At 39.5% G+C, this 16,740-nt stretch overlaps 1 protein-coding gene across 1 annotated transcript in view; it reads right to left on the bottom strand.

Annotated features, from left to right (window-relative positions):
- ddb1 (damage-specific DNA binding protein 1) overlaps positions 1-16,740 on the bottom strand; it is a 51,167-nt gene that overhangs the window by 14,183 nt on the left and 20,244 nt on the right. Inside the window, exons 13-20 of the mRNA XM_004066854.5 lie at positions 14,606-14,784; positions 11,955-12,118; positions 9,826-9,933; positions 5,491-5,698; positions 4,798-4,893; positions 4,513-4,624; positions 3,904-4,027; positions 177-341 (exon numbers count right to left, since the gene is read on the bottom strand). Coding sequence (XP_004066902.1) covers positions 177-341; positions 3,904-4,027; positions 4,513-4,624; positions 4,798-4,893; positions 5,491-5,698; positions 9,826-9,933; positions 11,955-12,118; positions 14,606-14,784 — 1,156 coding nt within the window. The remainder of the gene's footprint in view (positions 1-176; positions 342-3,903; positions 4,028-4,512; positions 4,625-4,797; positions 4,894-5,490; positions 5,699-9,825; positions 9,934-11,954; positions 12,119-14,605; positions 14,785-16,740) is intronic.

Genomic DNA, 16,740 nt, shown 5'->3' with positions numbered 1-16,740 from the left:
AAAGAAAAAAGTGATTGAATGAATACGGGGGAAAGAGCAGCGTAGGACAGAGTGTCCATGTGCAGAACAAAGGACAGGAAGGGGAGGAGAAAAAAAACTTCTGCAGGATATGGGGAGGAACACAAAGAGGGTTGTGTGTGGCGACAAGCAAGTTTATCACGGAGGACGGTACCAACCGTCAGTGTAATGGAAGACAATGATGCGCCCCTGCTTAGGTTCAGGCTCCTCTGGGTACACCATGGCAGTTCCCACGATGAAGTACACAGACGGGTCTTTTCCAAGACGGCATGACACCAAGCTGAGGCCATACTCGCTGGGGAGAAACTGATGGGCGTGGAGAACTGACAGATACAAAAGAAAAAAAAAAGAAAATGCACATTAAATGTCAGAGTCAAGAACACCGAGTGTCTGCAGAGCTTCTCCAAAGTGGTTTGAACTCATCTGGTTAAAAGTAGACAGCTCTATTCAAAACAGACTAAGCACCCCGCGCAGGTTAAGTGACATTTGAAATGGTCTTGGATGGCAACATCAAAGGACGCCCCGCTTCAATGTGAGCCGCAGTCCCCGCATGCTGGACCTTCGCTCTTCCACAGAGAGTTCAGTCCGGACACACAGGATTTCCATTTCACAGAAACCCTGCAGCTGTGTGCTCATTTCTGCAGCAGCAGCACAGAGCCGAGACTCCAGATCAGGCCTGCAGGCCACGAGGACCTCAAACACCTGAATATGACTGTAAAAGAGGAGTTCAGCACAGAGAACCGCAGTGGGAACATGTGTTAAAACTTTGTTTTGGACATTTTTAACTTGTTTTAACTACACTTTATTTTACACCTCCCCAAGCTTTTGTCAAAATCAGCAAGGTTACGAATTTTTTGTGTTTCTTGCGTTTGTCTTTCGTCGATGTGCGTAGATATCTGTCGAGGATTTTGGTTGACAGATTTTTACGTCAATTACATTAGCAATCCGAAATTTTGAGAATTACGCAGTTTACACATATTTTACTTAGTTTATGCTCTAATATTATCTAAATTTTATGCAATTGTATGTTATTTTTGGGACATGGATACTCAGACGTACCACCGATGGATGACTTTTATATCGCGTATTCAGTGCATGGTTCACGTTAAAATTGTGTAAATCACGCATAAACTTTGGGCTAGTTTTACCTTTTACGTTGATTTACGTGTTCTTTGCGTCGTTTATTCGGGTATTGGTGATACCTCTGTGAAAATTTCTTGTAAAGACGACAACTTTTCTCACTTTTTCCATGAAGTACCATTCAGGCTCCTGTTTCACGGTCCGTTTAAAAGTACTGGAGAGGGTTGCAATATGTACAAATGAACATAGTGGCTGTGTGACACAGACTTAAGAGCTAGGATCTAGAAATAAGGAAATAATGATTAAAATGAGTCCAAATTCTTTAGCTCCATCCTCTTGACAATGGAAAAACTTGATTTACGACCCAAACTGCTTGATTTACGAAATGTTGTTGCACAGAAAGGTAATTTTACTAAATTCTAGTGATTTTCTTCTCAATATTACTTTTCTTTTCCTATTCTTTGGCAACCTCTTCTTGCAGTTTTCTTTTTACATTTTTTTCCAAACTGAAACCATCCCAGACCCATAATTGTGGTTTGTGAGCTTCAGTGTGAGGCAGTAGCTATCAGAGCTTTACTGGCTCTGAGCTCAGCAACCCCATCATTGCACACCGCTGTGTTTTCCCTCCCTACACAGCTGCTGCCCGTCTAAATGATGGTGGAAACATATCTGCATGTTTGACCCAAACCTTTTTACCACTGATCTGTATATTTCAGTTTACTGCAAATGGTTATAGTACCAGTGTTGCCTCCCACTAGTGACTGAGTGTGGCATTGATTAAGTGATTATTTGTTCGCAGAACAAGGGAGAGATTTAGTGCGGAGCAGGTGCAGCTGACTCAGTCAGGAGGCATTTTCATTCCAAATTGAACTGCCTGCGTGCGCTAACAGTTCCGTACGTTGATCCATTTTATTTTCCAGACAGCTTTTGCCGAAACATGTAAAGATGCTTCTATTTATTACAATGAGAGATTGGTTTCCTGGGAACAATAGCATCTGACAAAACGGAGAAATATGTGGGCTGGAAAGGTTGTCTGTAATTCACTCCAAAAGAGAAAAGGATTTTACACCCAAACACACAAGCTGTCCTCCCTGTGACTTAATGCAAACACTGATGCATGCCTCCATGCTTTTGCTGCACATATTTTACTGCGAGTCAATTGCCAGATTAGGGATATTTTACCGTAATCAAAATGCATTTAAACCCTGTCGGTGTGTCATAAGACGAAAACATTATATAATATGAGTTTTATTTATTGCTCCTGTTTAGATCATAAGCTAGGGCAGCTTTTCATAAGAGGTGATAAAATTAAGTATTATTCAAATCAAATTTAGGAGTTATTTTCAAACTTGACTCTATTTTTAACTACAAGTGCCTATACATGCTATTCTTAAGCCTTTTATAGTAAACCGTATCTATGTGTATGATAATATATTACTTTTGGCACACACACACACAAAGAAAACACATTTTTATTAAATGTTAATTATTTTCCTGAGCTGTTTTTCAACCAAGTAGTAAGATGATTCGTTCTCTTAGACTCCGCTTCTCTGTCCTTGTGGGTGAGGCCTCTTTCATGACGTTAAGCTAAAGTCGGCCTCAGCAGCGCGTCTGTGTTTCACCCATGACAACAAACAACATCCGAACGTTGGCAAAGATGGATGTGCATATTGTGCATTATGTATAGAGTTTAGCCGATCATTGCAAGCTCTATGGAGAAAGTGGGTGTGTGTGTTAGCCTGGGGGCGGAGCTGGCGGTGCAGACTCTTCCTGGAAGGGGCTGTTCTTCACTGGTCTACATCACAATATAAGAACCCGCTCTTTTTTATAGCTCAAAGCTCAGGTTTTTTTTAGAGGAATAATGGGTGAATGGATCAAAATAATATTTTGGGGTAGTTTATAGTGAGGAGTGAACATTATGATACATTTAAAAGCTCAAAAAATGGATTTTGCATGATGTAGGACCTTTAAAATAGACATTAAATTGTATTTTAATTTGCATGTTTAATAACATTTTCCTTTTTTTAAATGGGGAAAGAATGAAAAAAAAGGCAAAAAATCCATCTGTATAACACTAATTAATAACAGCAATGTGTGGTTTGAGGAGTTCTACAGCCTTAAAACCACAGGGTTTGCTTTTTATTTGGGAACATTATTAATATAAAGAAATGCTTTGATGAAATAAAAACTCAAGTTTAAATTTAAAATTCTATTTTTCATAAAAAATGTTGCTTGTTTTCCACAGCTCTATTCCGATATATGAAAGACTTTGTGTCGTATAATTCTGGCCGGACACAAACTGCAATTAATATTTTCTCCTCCATGATTAATTTCCAAAACGGTCGGCACTTACATAAAATAAACCAAATCCAAGACCCTGGTTGGCCAAAATTCAACCTGGTTTTACTTTTAACACGTGTTCAGTGGTTTGTACGTAGAGCCAAAAATCGGACTCAAAAATCTGCAAAGCTACACTTGAATGTGAGAGTTTCAAATGAGGAAACCCGCAACATGCATTTACATAAGAAGTGGCTGCTTGATCGCATGTTGCCAAGGGGCGGTGTAAACGTAGCGTCACAGTGTGTTTTGTTTACAACCCCATTAATTCTACCTTGAAATTAAATAACGATTGGAATTGTTTTTACCAAACCAGGGCTTAAGGTTACCTTTCCCACCAAACATAATGAATGAAAGGATTTTAATCAGAAAGAGTGCTTCACCTGTAATCTGCAAATATTTGCAGCTCTACAAACCAGTTCCTTTGTTGAGTTGATTATATAAACATGGAGTTTCAACGTTTCTCACCTTCGAAGGTGTGTTGATCCACTACTAGCAGACTGTGAACCTCCACTTCCTCACCGAAGGAGGTCTCATGTGGAGACGTACTGCTGGGGAAGAGCTTGCTGGAGCTCACGCTGCTGGACAGTGCCTGTAAATTAATGAGATGGAAAGAGAAGTGAGGACGACCACAGAAGCAGCGTGGGGAACAAAACAACGCTAATCTCTAGTTCTCCGTTAGCTGTGTGAACGGCAGAGCCAGCACCATCTGCAGCAGCAGATGTGCTCCATCAGTAAATCAGTAAACATCAGTCTGGTCATCGCATGCATGAGCCTCAGTGAGAGTAAACAACACAAGAAGTGCAAATATGCCCCCTAGGAGAAGCTACAGAGCCACACTGAGAGAATAGAAAATACAGTGTCCGACAAGCTTCTACTTCTGCTTCCTCATCATCATCCTCAGCTTTTGTCTTCAATTAGACTAAGATCTATCATCTGTTTTTGAAAGGATATGTCTTAAAGCAATTCGCCTTAAAAATCAAACCAATACAACTTAGCATTTCACTGGAGGATTCATTCTAACAGATCTGCCAGAATAAGCTGTTCTTGCAAAAGCACAAGACTTTGACTTGTTACCTGAGTGCTTGCACTTGGCCTTACAGCAGATATGGCGCCGCTTGCATCCTGAATCTCCACCCTGCTGGACAGAACCCCAAAGCACTGGGAAACCTCCTGGTAACAGATGCGCCTGGGATGGATGGGACAGTAACCAGAGTTAACATGACTCCTCTTACACACATGTGCGTATCAAAAACAAAATGTTTGGCTAACCAGACAAAGTAAATCCTTACTAATTGGGACAAATAATAAATCTAAACCACCAAACTAAAGATGTGTGCTCACTCGGTGTTTAGGACTGACCTGGGAGACTCGTAGAGGGGAACCGTGCGAATGTGAAGTTTCTGAATTTCGTCAATGGTGCCAATGGTCAGAGTGCTGTTGTTGGCCAAAGCCAAACTGAAGAACAACACAAACAATAACATAATTAGTTACAGACAAAACACATCCATCTGACAAAGTTTGGTAAAGCTTGACTCAGTAAACGAAAAGTTTCAAACACTGGGGCATTAGTTTCTTAAGCTACGTACACACCAGGCTTGTGTGCCGTGTTCAAGAATGTGATGAACGTAGGTTTTTTCAGCATATAGTGTTCACACAGGTCTGTCTCTACTCGATACAAGTGCGGGTTCCAACTCACTGTTGGAAGAGGCTTGGTACAAAATGTCTAAGCAGAGCAAATCTGGTGAATCTTGCTCCAGGTTTTTTCTTTCACAGCTCTACTCCCATATATGAAAGACGCACATGAGCTGCAATTGTTAATTTCTCCTCCAAGATTAATTTTCACGCAGTTGGCACTTAGGGGTTTTGAAAAAGAAGCTACCCACAAATTTCAACCGGTTCCAACTTAAAAACCTGCGTAGCGGTGCGTGAACACAAGAGTTTTAAATGTGTGAAGCCTTAAACGCATATATACACATGTTTACATAGGTTTTTTTTTTAACTAGAAGCAGTCAATACACTCATTCATTTTTCCAGCATAAATGTGCTACTGACCTGTCAGGATAGCCTTCAGAGTTGAGTGGGCACATGTAATTGACCTCCTTGAGGTTGACATTGGAAAACACCAGTTTGTGATTGGATGAGTAGATGACCGTGGGTCGGTCAGAGCAGGCAAAGACGTTGGAGGTGGACAAGGATCTAAAGGTCCTCAGTACGGTTGGCTGAGTGCCAAGGGTGACTTTCTTGCGCTCACTGAGTGCACCTGCGGAAAGAAAAGAATTCAGTTCAAAGCATCTTTAATAATGTCTGTTCTTAGAAAACTGAAGCAATTACTGTATTTTCCGCATTATAAGTCGCACCTAAAAGCCTTAATTTTATTCAAAAACGACAGTATTGTAGTCCGGTGTGCCTTATGTATGGATTACTTCTGGTTGTGTTTACCAATGTCAAAGCCATTTTAGAGGTACACGACGCTCTGTCAAAATGTCAGTTGGGTGTACTGTGAAAATGCTAAAGCAGCTAATGTGTAGCAATGTCGTACTGCCTTGTTTTTTTTTACGTGTTACTAACAAGCTTGGTAGTTAGCATAGTCACAGTATGTCCGTTTCAGTGGTACTGTGAACACGGTTAATAAAGTCCAATTTATCTCTGACTCTTTTGTTTCACTTAATGCGTCTTATAGATTGGTGCGCATTAAAGGCAGTGTCACATAGCCACTATGTACATTTTCCATATGAAATGTCGGTCCTTCGTGATCCACGTTTGATATACGTAATTCATATGTGTTTCTTTGTCATTCGTAGGTTTGCGCAGGTGTCCATAGAGGGTTTTGCCGACGGGTCTTTACGTCAACTCGGTTTTCAGCTGTTTAAAATTTCTGGTCAGTTGAGAATTATGCAGTTTATGCGTATTTTTTGTAGTTTATGTGCAATTATTACATAATTCTTATGCATGATTTTTGCGAGAAATTTGTGGCTTTCCACGACCGTTCTACGTATGTCAAACAGACCTGTCACACATGTACCACCGATGCATTCGTTTGATATCACGTACACGGCACATATATCACCTTCAAACTACATAATTGACGCACAAATCACTACTGAATTGCATATGATCACGCACGGTTCATGTTCTACGTTTATTTATATTTTCTTTGTGTGGTTTATCCATACTTCTTCCGTGTTTTTAACATGGTTCATTCGTGTAAAAACAGCAACGATTCTCGCTTTTTCCACGTCTGTTCACATGTGGCCAATTCTTCTCCGTGCAATATGCGCAAAATGTAGTGGCTGTGTAACACGGCCTTTACATATGACATAAGTACAAAATAGACCATTCATTGAAGCTGTGAATGAAAATCTTGCGCGTTCTATAATGCGGAAAACACAGTAATATAAAATTTGTATGTCTTCTTCTGTTTATTGTATTTTTAAGGTACATAACACAGCAGCATTACAAGCACGTTCTGCTTTTGGCTTGACAGTTTATTTCCTGTCCCTTTATACCACCACAACATAACTGGAATCACAGTATCCACACAAAGTAATGAGTGCATTTATATGCACACTCCTATTGAGATTCTGAGTCATACCCTTATTTAATGTAGTGCAAGTACAGTAGTTTGTGTGGCAGAGTTATTGAATTATTTGCAAGTTCCTGTGTGCATTCTCTCAAATGTATTCTAGTGCCTGGGCCCTGCTTATTCTTGTGAAACTGTGTCCATCGTCCGTCGAGGAGGTGGAGTGAGTCTATTATTTTTACATAATTCTGAGTTAATCATATTCAGTTGCATTGGCTGCATAGTATATTTTGACTGCTTGTCTGACAGAAACCAGAAGGAGTTCTCAGGCTTTGAGGAAATTGTGCCGCTCATCAATAATAAATGACAATATAATGACAATAATTGCCAGTTGCATCTCTAATGGACTGCATTTTAACACTCGAGTGCGTTTCACTTTGAAATCTCATCATTTGTTAATGTCCCGATGGGTAAAGATGGTTAGTTGGAACTTTTGCCCCTTTTAAATATTCAGATACTCTCCTGTAAAAACAAATGAAATGCAATGCCTAATAACGCCAGATTTAAAGATCAAGTTTTGTTTGAGTTGTTGGTCAATTACCAGTATTCAGTCAGCTAAAAATATTCTGGCTATAAACTGCTGTATTGCTGACTTCCTAACACCCCCAAACATTCACTGCATAACATAACATAACATGAAGCAAGACTTCTAAATGGATTATTTAATTCCAGCAGCATTATCCCACTCTGCGTCGTGGCTTTGCAATCGGACATTTTATCCAGAAATCCTTTAATCTGAGTGGGCAGAGTGGCATTTTAAACCATTCACAGGGCTATTTAGTGGATTAACAGTTGTGCTTAAAATTGAGGCGGGATCCAGCTCTGCTGCTTCGGTTTGAACTGACCAAGCTGTTAGAGCGACCCCAGTCTCACAGGAGCCCGATCTACAGGGGGAGATGCTGCATTCTTTGAGAAATGGAGGCCCTTAACCTATGGTGCTGCTGTCATGGCTGTCAGCTCAGATAATTAAAAAACAGTCACTGAATAAATGCCGTGTTTTTTGGACTATAACTTGCTTTGGAGTATAAGAGACAGATGCCAAAGAATGGACAATAAAGAAGAAAAAAATCTATAAGTCGCACTGGAGTGTAAGACGTACTTTTGGGTGAAATGCATTTAACCAAATATGGGAACAAGAGCGGCCGTTTTATCTTGAAGACAAATCATAATAATAGAGTAGATAACAATAACAGACTGAATATATGCATGCTTCACTACCATAACTTTACTAAGCTTCAGCAAAACATAGAAGTAGGGCTGCACGATATGAGGAAACTCGCGATATGCGATATTGGTAATTAATATTGCGATAACGATATAAATTAAGGTATATAAACAAATGGCAAAAAAAACAAAAACATCATTTCCATTTCACTGCAACAGTTTAAAAATTATACTCCAAATGACCCTCATCGACGTAGGAGGCAAACATCAAACATAAAAGGGCTCATCTGATTGATCAAAAACATAAACGGGTCCTTCTGATTGGTTAAATGCATACAGGGATTAATTTCATTTGTTCAATATTTCAAGCTGCCATGAGTTTGTTTTAGCACATTTAAGGTAATCATTTATTGCGATTTTTGCCGTCTTTTGCGGTATGCATATTGCACAGCTTGATTTCGCGATAACGATAAATTTGCGGTATATTGTTCAGGCCTACATAGAAGGAATCTGGCCCAGCATAAGAACAGTTACTCAGATAACCATAGCACAAAGAACATGCTAACAAGTCAACTAAAAACTTAATATCACTAAATCTGTTGAATTCTTCATCGTCTGTCTAGCTTTGGAACATTTCTGCAGAGGCCGGCACTTCTTCTGCATTGCTGTCAGTAGCAAATACTGATAAAAACACCCACAGTGCCCTCTAGCGGTTGTTACTGCGAAAACAACGAAACACATGAATCTATTTATCAAGCTGCTGGATCGCTCCGTCGGCTGAGATTAGGACTGGCGAGCCATAAAGCCGGGTTTGTTCCTGAAGGGAGCAAAGAGTTTAACCCAATGAGTGAGCTCTTAGGCAAGAGCCTTTGCGCTACTGCCTAACTATGTGGCCACAAGGGGGCCAAAGCCTGGGTCCCCCAGTGCCTAAACCAATAAAGCTGAAGGGATATGCCAAAAGGTGAAGAAAATGAGCCTATTTATTAAAAAAAAGAAAAAAAGTCGCACCTGAGTATAAGTCACACCTCTGACCACACTGCAAAAAAATACAACCTGAACTCCAAAAAATGCACGCACACATATATATAGAAGATAATATATATTCCTACCAGAAATACTTTAATACTTTCAAAAGATAAATTACTTATAAAGTGTTTGGGGATTCAACATAAAAGGTAATCAATTCCAATTTCAAGCTGAATCGTTTAGGAAGTGTCTGTGTGTCTGTAAAACGAAGCGACACTTAAAACAATTAATGGATCCTACAAATTGGACACAAAAATGTGCCTTTAGAAGCAAAGTTTGTTTTCACAAAATATGATAACGTCAGTTTGTAAAAACTATTGTACTGGCAACATAATGGTGATCTATACTAAGAACATTTCCATTACTTTCTAGGTCACTTAGACCAAACTTATTTTAGTCAATCATTTTCAAGAACATCTCCTACAGTATATACATTATATAACATAAAAAAAATGTTTTTTTTTCTTTCTTTCTTTTTTAGCTGGTTGAGTTTCTCAATCCACTGAAACCCGTTTACATAAAACAATACTCTAAAAATGTCAATCTGCCCCATGTGGAAGGCCCAAATCTTTCTGAGAAAATCCAAACTATCGAGTGCAGTGGTGGGAGCAACCTACCCGTCTGCAGGTCAAGACCGAAGTAGAAGAGCGCTCCATCTCCGAGGGCACACAGCAGGTAGTAGCTGCCTTCAAATGTGGTCATTAGTATTGAGCGGGGGATGATCTCTGAGGAAACACACAAACAGCTAATTTATTTTCCCCGTACTATTGAGTCGCTGGTAAACACACAGAAAGTGATAAATGCCTGCAAAAATGTCTTTGTCAAAGTAATCAGTAATTTTTTTTTTTCCTCCACAGGCTGGCTGGAATTTTAAACAGAGAGGGAAAAAAAATGTGTTTAGAAGAAATCCAGGTATTTTTTCTTCATCATTTTCCAAACATTTTGTTTCTCTGACTTCAAAGGCGGCTCCATTAGGAGCAGCAGTCTGCAAAATAGCAATAAATGCAATGGGGAAGCCTTTTATTTGGTTTTGTTCCTAAAGTTTGCAAAGGTAAAAAGTCTTGATTGATTGTTCCAAAAGTAAAGCCAAGAGTGCTGAGTTAAAACTCCTGGCTTTATGGGCAAAGAAGTGTCAATGAAAGGAAATGCTGATGATTGGACGAGCATGCCAAGTTGCGATTTGAAGTTTTTTTTATCAGATCCTGAAGTTAACTTATATGTTTTGAGGAGGTAAGAGATGAAAAAAGCGGATATTAAAAGTGTGTCTGCAAAATTTGCTGCCTAATAAAAGGACAATGTCTTAAGCCTTAAGCTACAAGCATACCGGCGACGGCAACTCGCTTTCAATGAAAAGTCTCTGTAAATGCCTGTAAACCCGCGTTTTGGGCTTTCGTGTTCAAAACCCTCGCATGGCGCGTACCACCCACCACCAACTCAAGGGACGTCACGAAAATGGCCTGTACGATTGTTGTCCAAGTGGTAGGGCTGGGCTATAAATTGAATTTATTGATTCATTTGAATTTGCTGGGTAACCCTTGTGCTATCCAGCACTTTAACGTTGGTCATCTAGACCCACTAGACAGTTCGCTGAACTTTTTTTCTTCAATGATTTGTGATCTTCACTGGTGTCCATGGATTACATGAAATCTTTCCACCTCTATCCACCTTTGTCATGGTAGGGAGAACACGTCAAAGTAAGGGTGGGGTCATCTGGACCCCACAAGGTAGCACAAGAGAAGATTTGGTTTGGATATTCAGTTTTTCCCAGCACCCTTTTCTCTTGGGCTTCTGTTGTTCAGACTAAGGTCAGCCTGCCCGTCTCTCGTAACATGCAGTGGACGTTAAAATGGCAACTGGCGAAGAGGAGCTGGTGAAGGACGGAACAGTTGCTTTCAGACTTGCAACCAAAAGTGGGAGTACGAGGAATTTGTTAGAACACCAGAAACAGAAACTGTTGAGTGCCAGAACTGTTCCTCTTTACAAGATGTTCTAGCCAGCAGCAGCTCACAGAACACCTGCCTTTTTACAGCTTGTATTTAGTTGTACTTTGAATTCAGGTCAACTCCCAAAATAGATGTAAAAAAGATTTAGAGTTTTTGTTTGTTCATTCTGTAATTAGTCATTTTTGTTTAAGAAATTAAAGAGAAAAAAATAGAAAATAATCTGAAATAAAAAACAGAGATTTTATCTCCTAGCGTGTGATAAGTGTGAAGTACTTGGAAAGATAATGTAAGTTGCACTCTGTCGTCCGATGCCCTAACGCCGGACTGCGCACCGGACTAACATGCATCTGACACACAAGTGCTCGTAGGACGTTCACACAAATATTGCTCCGATTGTCTAACTTACTCATTTCTATCAGTCGGAAGCACTTTTTTTCAGTAACTGCACTAATGGGTCCCATTTAAACTCTGCAGGATTTGGTGGGTTGGCAAACTGGAAAATCTCTACGACACGCCTGTGTCTCCCCTGCTTCACCCCTAAATGTTGTTTAAGTGTTTGCTATATGCCCGCAGCATGCCCGTAGAAACAAATGTACATGAACATTCTTCGCTCTACGGGCTCACAGAGTGGTCTACGACCTTTAGTGTACAGGTTTGCCCATTTTCCACCCGCAGACAGTCCGTGTCCACCCATAAGGACAGTTTTGACGAAGGCTTTCATTACATTTAAAAAGGTTGGCCTGGTCGCTTAAACTAATCAATTTTCCTTTGCAGTAGAGGCCCCTCCCTTATATTGGTCTCACCTCCACCCAACATCTCCTTATGGAGCGGTGTGAAGCAGGGGAGTTTGAGCATCCGAGCCGAGATGTCTGTCCACAGCCCCACGGCACAGAGCGGCGACTCGCTGCTGCTCTCCCCCAGCGGCGTGATGTCCAGACACGCCACCTCGTGCTCCATCTCCGTGGTACTGAAGAGGGTACAAAAGTTCAGGGGGGTTGAAGAGGAACGTGTGGTAAAAGTTACAGAACATAGGTTAATTGTGTTACTGAAGAAGTTCTAGTTGCAAATGAATAAAAGTCCAGCACATCTCTGATAGCACAAAAGACAATTAAAAGTCATATTACCCACTGTGATCAGTTTATTCCATCAGAGGCATTGATCTTTTTTGCTCTGTACATTTCTGGCAGTTACAATGAAATGATCACAAGGCAAGATCATTCCAAAGTCCTACTAAGGGTTTGACAGAATGTTTTTTTTCTGAAATCTATTCCAGTTCTTTGTGCAAAAGGGGGATTGCAGCCCTTTCTGGTGTCAGCTTTAGTGTTTTATGTCTTCCTGTCGGTCTTCAATCATCTGGAATCTATTCTCCAGAAAAGCTCGGTTAACTCTGAATGCTTCTGCAGGACGATTTAACTCCTGATAATGTGACAGCAAGTACATTTCAAAAGCACAACCGCAGTAAAGGGGAGTTTAACCCTAAGCTCTAAAATACTGACAAAACATTCATAGAACTCCACAGTTCCTTCCTTTACTTTATTCAAAAGCTGTTGTAAAAATGATTAGTTTTTCCCATGGTTTAATGCTCTGCCGACTGAAAATCTTGATTCACGATCACAAAAAAGAAACAAAATCAGACTAGAATATATTTACTGCATTTTAAGGACATTTCAATTTTATAACTTCCATTTCTACTCTTGAGACCGGTCGTCTGCAAAGGACAATGAGATAAACCTGCTTTAAATGAAACTGGGCATGACCAAGAAATGTCAACATGACATTCCAAAAGTCTGTAAAGGTGACCTGAAGCAGCTCATTTTAAACTTAATGTTTTATGAAAGACGGTCGTGGGGGGTCCTCAGTGCCAAAGTCATTAGGATAGAGGCTCAGACAACCATTTGATCATCTATGGGTCTATAGTAAAAGCGTCCCAGTGGTCTTTCATTATGAGAACGCTGGTTTTAGGCTGAATAAAAAAACTGCTGTTTTCTAGGACATAGTTTCTGCAGAGCAGCTGTAGCACATTAGAAATTCGCCTCTGAGCTGCAGGTGGGATCGTTGGTACAGAGCAACCCCGCCCCCCATTCCCCTCCACGTTTGAAGTAGGGAGCTTGAGGCCCACCCAGCAAATTTTCCACGTCACAAAACAGACTTTTTCTGTCTGCTCCTGATTCACAGCGATTTGAATAAAGAAATACTCAGACATGCTTTTTTGAGCTCAAGTCCTCCAGTAGCAGAAAAATGCCACAAGAACACGTCAAAAAGACCAAAAACACAATTTTCTTCACCGTGGGTCTTTATGCCGTTTTTACACAAGAACATGTTTGGGGGTAAAATAAAAGGAAGTGTTTGACCCTAAAATAATACTCACATGTAAACTGAAAGAGACTAAGGTTTTTTAAATAAACAAACAAATAAATAAATAAATAAATATACCTTCACTCATTTTATTTGAGAAGCAGTTTCCTTTTTTAGTACAAAGCTTGAACCAAACTAGACCCCTCTTATTTGGGATGAATTGTGCGACTTACATCCAACCAGCTGCTTATGGACACAATCCAAAACTCACAATGGAGCCCATTTGAGACACTTCACTCAGACTCTTTCGGCATTCGGTTATTTAAAAACCTTCTTTGTCTCAATAAGCCCCAGTGGTGTAGTGTTTTAAGCAGTGTGTTCTGCTTTGAGGTGAAAAAACGCGTGGCACATTCTGCTTAACCCAACAGAAGCTGACAGCAGAGGAAAATGGTGAAACACTTCATGTTTAAACCTAAAACATTGCAAATCAAGAGGAACTCACTAAAGTAAAATAAAATTAAAGGTTACACTGCAAATAACACAAATATTACCAAGCATTTTTGTCTAGTTTCTAGTTTAAAAATACATTTTTACACTTAATATGAAACTAAATGAACTTCTGAGTACCGTATTTTTCAGGCTAATGATAGTTACAAACACACTTTTGACAAAATTACATATATATATGTGTAATTCGAGTTTTACTTTAAGATGATTATGGTCTGGAAATAAGGATAGATGGACTTTTGTAGCGCCAAAAATAGAATATATTTGGGGAGAAAAAGTGTATAAATGTACGTGCTTTATAGATTGAAAAGTATTTCTTTAAACAAAAGATATAAGATATTTTAAATTTTAGAGCAATATACCCCACTATGAGTGTTTTTATAGCTCAGTTCCACCAGTAATGTAGTGTTAAAAAAGGCAGATCAACTTATTTTAAGAAATCTTACCAAGACTTTTTCTACTAGTTCTATTGGCAGGATTTTCCCCTCTAAAAAGGGAGAAACATCTTTTTATTTTTATACTTGTTTTAAGAAGGGCATTTCTTCCAAAAGTACAATAGAGCATAAAAAAAAAGTATAACAAAATTATTCTCCAGTATTCTGTCTAATCAGACTTAGGTCATTGCTATTGTTAGGGTAAAGTATGCTCATACCTGATCTGTTTGAGCTCTCCTGCCAGGATCTGCAGGTAGTAGAGGGCGCGTCCCACAGCTAGCACCACCTGCGTGTGATTGCATGCCGCCACGCTGATGTTGCGGCCCTGAGGCTCCTTCCATTCACTCACTAAGGCTTTACTGTCCTGAAGCACCAGCCGCACAGAGCCCGATGTGATCTGAAGGGAGACACGGAGGAGGGGGAAGTGTTAGGAAAATCCCAGTTTTTCTGTGGCTGGGACAGAACCTTTGAGACACTCTGGAAGTTAATCTTCCAGATGACCGTTTCGAATAAAATTACATCCATATATTTTCAATACACTCATTTATTCTATGGTGCACAACATAGATTGATTCCTAACGACTTATACTGTAGTTGATGATCACTGTATTTAATCAAGCAAATGTGATTTAAGTGACGTTTTTGTTTTGTTTTCTGTCTTTTTAAACTATGCATTTCATAATTTCTGTAATGAGTTTCATAAATATGTGTAAATTGTTTTTTGCTTTGCTTTGACTACGATGCTTGAAATAAATCAATAAATCAAATCAAATCAAATTCCTAACGACTGCTCTAATGAATACATAAATATTGTTTCAAGATAAATTGGTTTTATTCTGAATTTTATTGTGAAGACAAAATAAAAGGCATCATCAACAATAACTGTATAGCAACAAGTACAAGACGAAACAAAAATCTATTTTCAACAAGTTCAAGATCCTTAAATCAATGTAGTTGTTCTGCAAAACGATCTAAAAAAAGCACAATAGAAATGTGATTTCAGGCCCTCGGGCTCAAACGCCGCACAAACCTCATTTGAAAAGCAAAATGTGGAGGAGGAAGCATCGTACAGAGGAAAGAAAGAAAAGAAAATGGAAGTGAAGTAGCCTCACTAACAGACTACAGAGGATACAAAGACATTTCTGTCAGCTCTAAATGGAGCTGTTGGAAAGAATGAATAATGTTCTGCAGTAATGGGATTCATGGCTGGACTGTATTACATATAGGATGTGTGACAGTCCTAAAAAGCAGGTAGAGATACTTCAAAATGGGATTTCTTTAGATTTAGCTTAAACATGCAATTCAAAGCACTGTAAAAGAAAAGAGGTCAATTCTGAAGATTAAAGACAGACTCAGATCATCCTTTTGGCTAATTTAATGGTCTTTAAAATAAGATTATGATGTTAAAGCCAATAATAAAAATAAAAACCTGTGTTGTTTTCTAAGATATAGTTTCTGCAGAGCGGCAGCAATGCATTAGAAAATTTGCCTCAGGGTTGTGGGCGACTCCCCCGTTTCCCCTCTATTGCTGAGAGCTCTCTGTTTACATTCTCTCCCACTGGCTTACAGCCGCTCACACTCCCACCATAACATTAGTGGTGCAACAGAAATGGGGAGCTATATCAGAGCTGTCCAGCTGTTCAGTTTGGAACCAGATACCAGCTCAGACGAGGAAAACGAAGACAGAAGCACATGAATCTACTTGTCTAAAGGTGGATGCATCAGAATAAAGCAGAGCAGGAAGCCGCTGTGTGGAGCCAACATGTAAAAACACCAAAGACAAAAATGTCTTCAGAGGTGGGTCTTTTAGGAAAAAGCACATGTTGCTTCACACTGGGACATTCGGTGTGATAACAAGCAGTATTCAGCCTTTACAGACAACTGCACCACGAATCATGTTGAAGTTGTAAACGAGACATCTTCATTAGTTGTTCATTGTCTCACAATTGTAAAGTCAACCAGTAAATTGTGGACGCAGCTGAAAAATTTCACCTGAAAAGTCTGCAAAGCAATCACAGGCATTGCAGCAATTAAACCAATGGACCTACAGCTCACTTTATCTTTACAGGAACTAAATCCATTTGTTTGGTTTTCCCTGTTGTCTGCGCAGACAGATTTTCTTTTCTTTGTGTCTCTAAACATTTTTCCCTTATACCATCAACTGTTTTAGTAATCCAACTAAAAGATGAGAGGATTCCACCAACAACTAAGGATGCAACGATTCACTTTCCCCACGATTCTGTTCAATGATGTAACATACAATTTGGTTTTACACAGAGGATTTTGGCATCCTTACTGACAACCAAACAAACTTAAATGTTCTGTTTGTTTTACAGTAAACATTGTTGACACT

This window comes from Oryzias latipes, chromosome 3, assembly GCF_053564925.1.
Source record: "Oryzias latipes strain Hd-rR chromosome 3, Olatipes_Hd-rR_3.1".
Classification (NCBI taxonomy): Eukaryota; Metazoa; Chordata; class Actinopteri; order Beloniformes; family Adrianichthyidae; genus Oryzias; species Oryzias latipes.
This window is presented reverse-complemented; position numbering and strand designations above follow the sequence as displayed.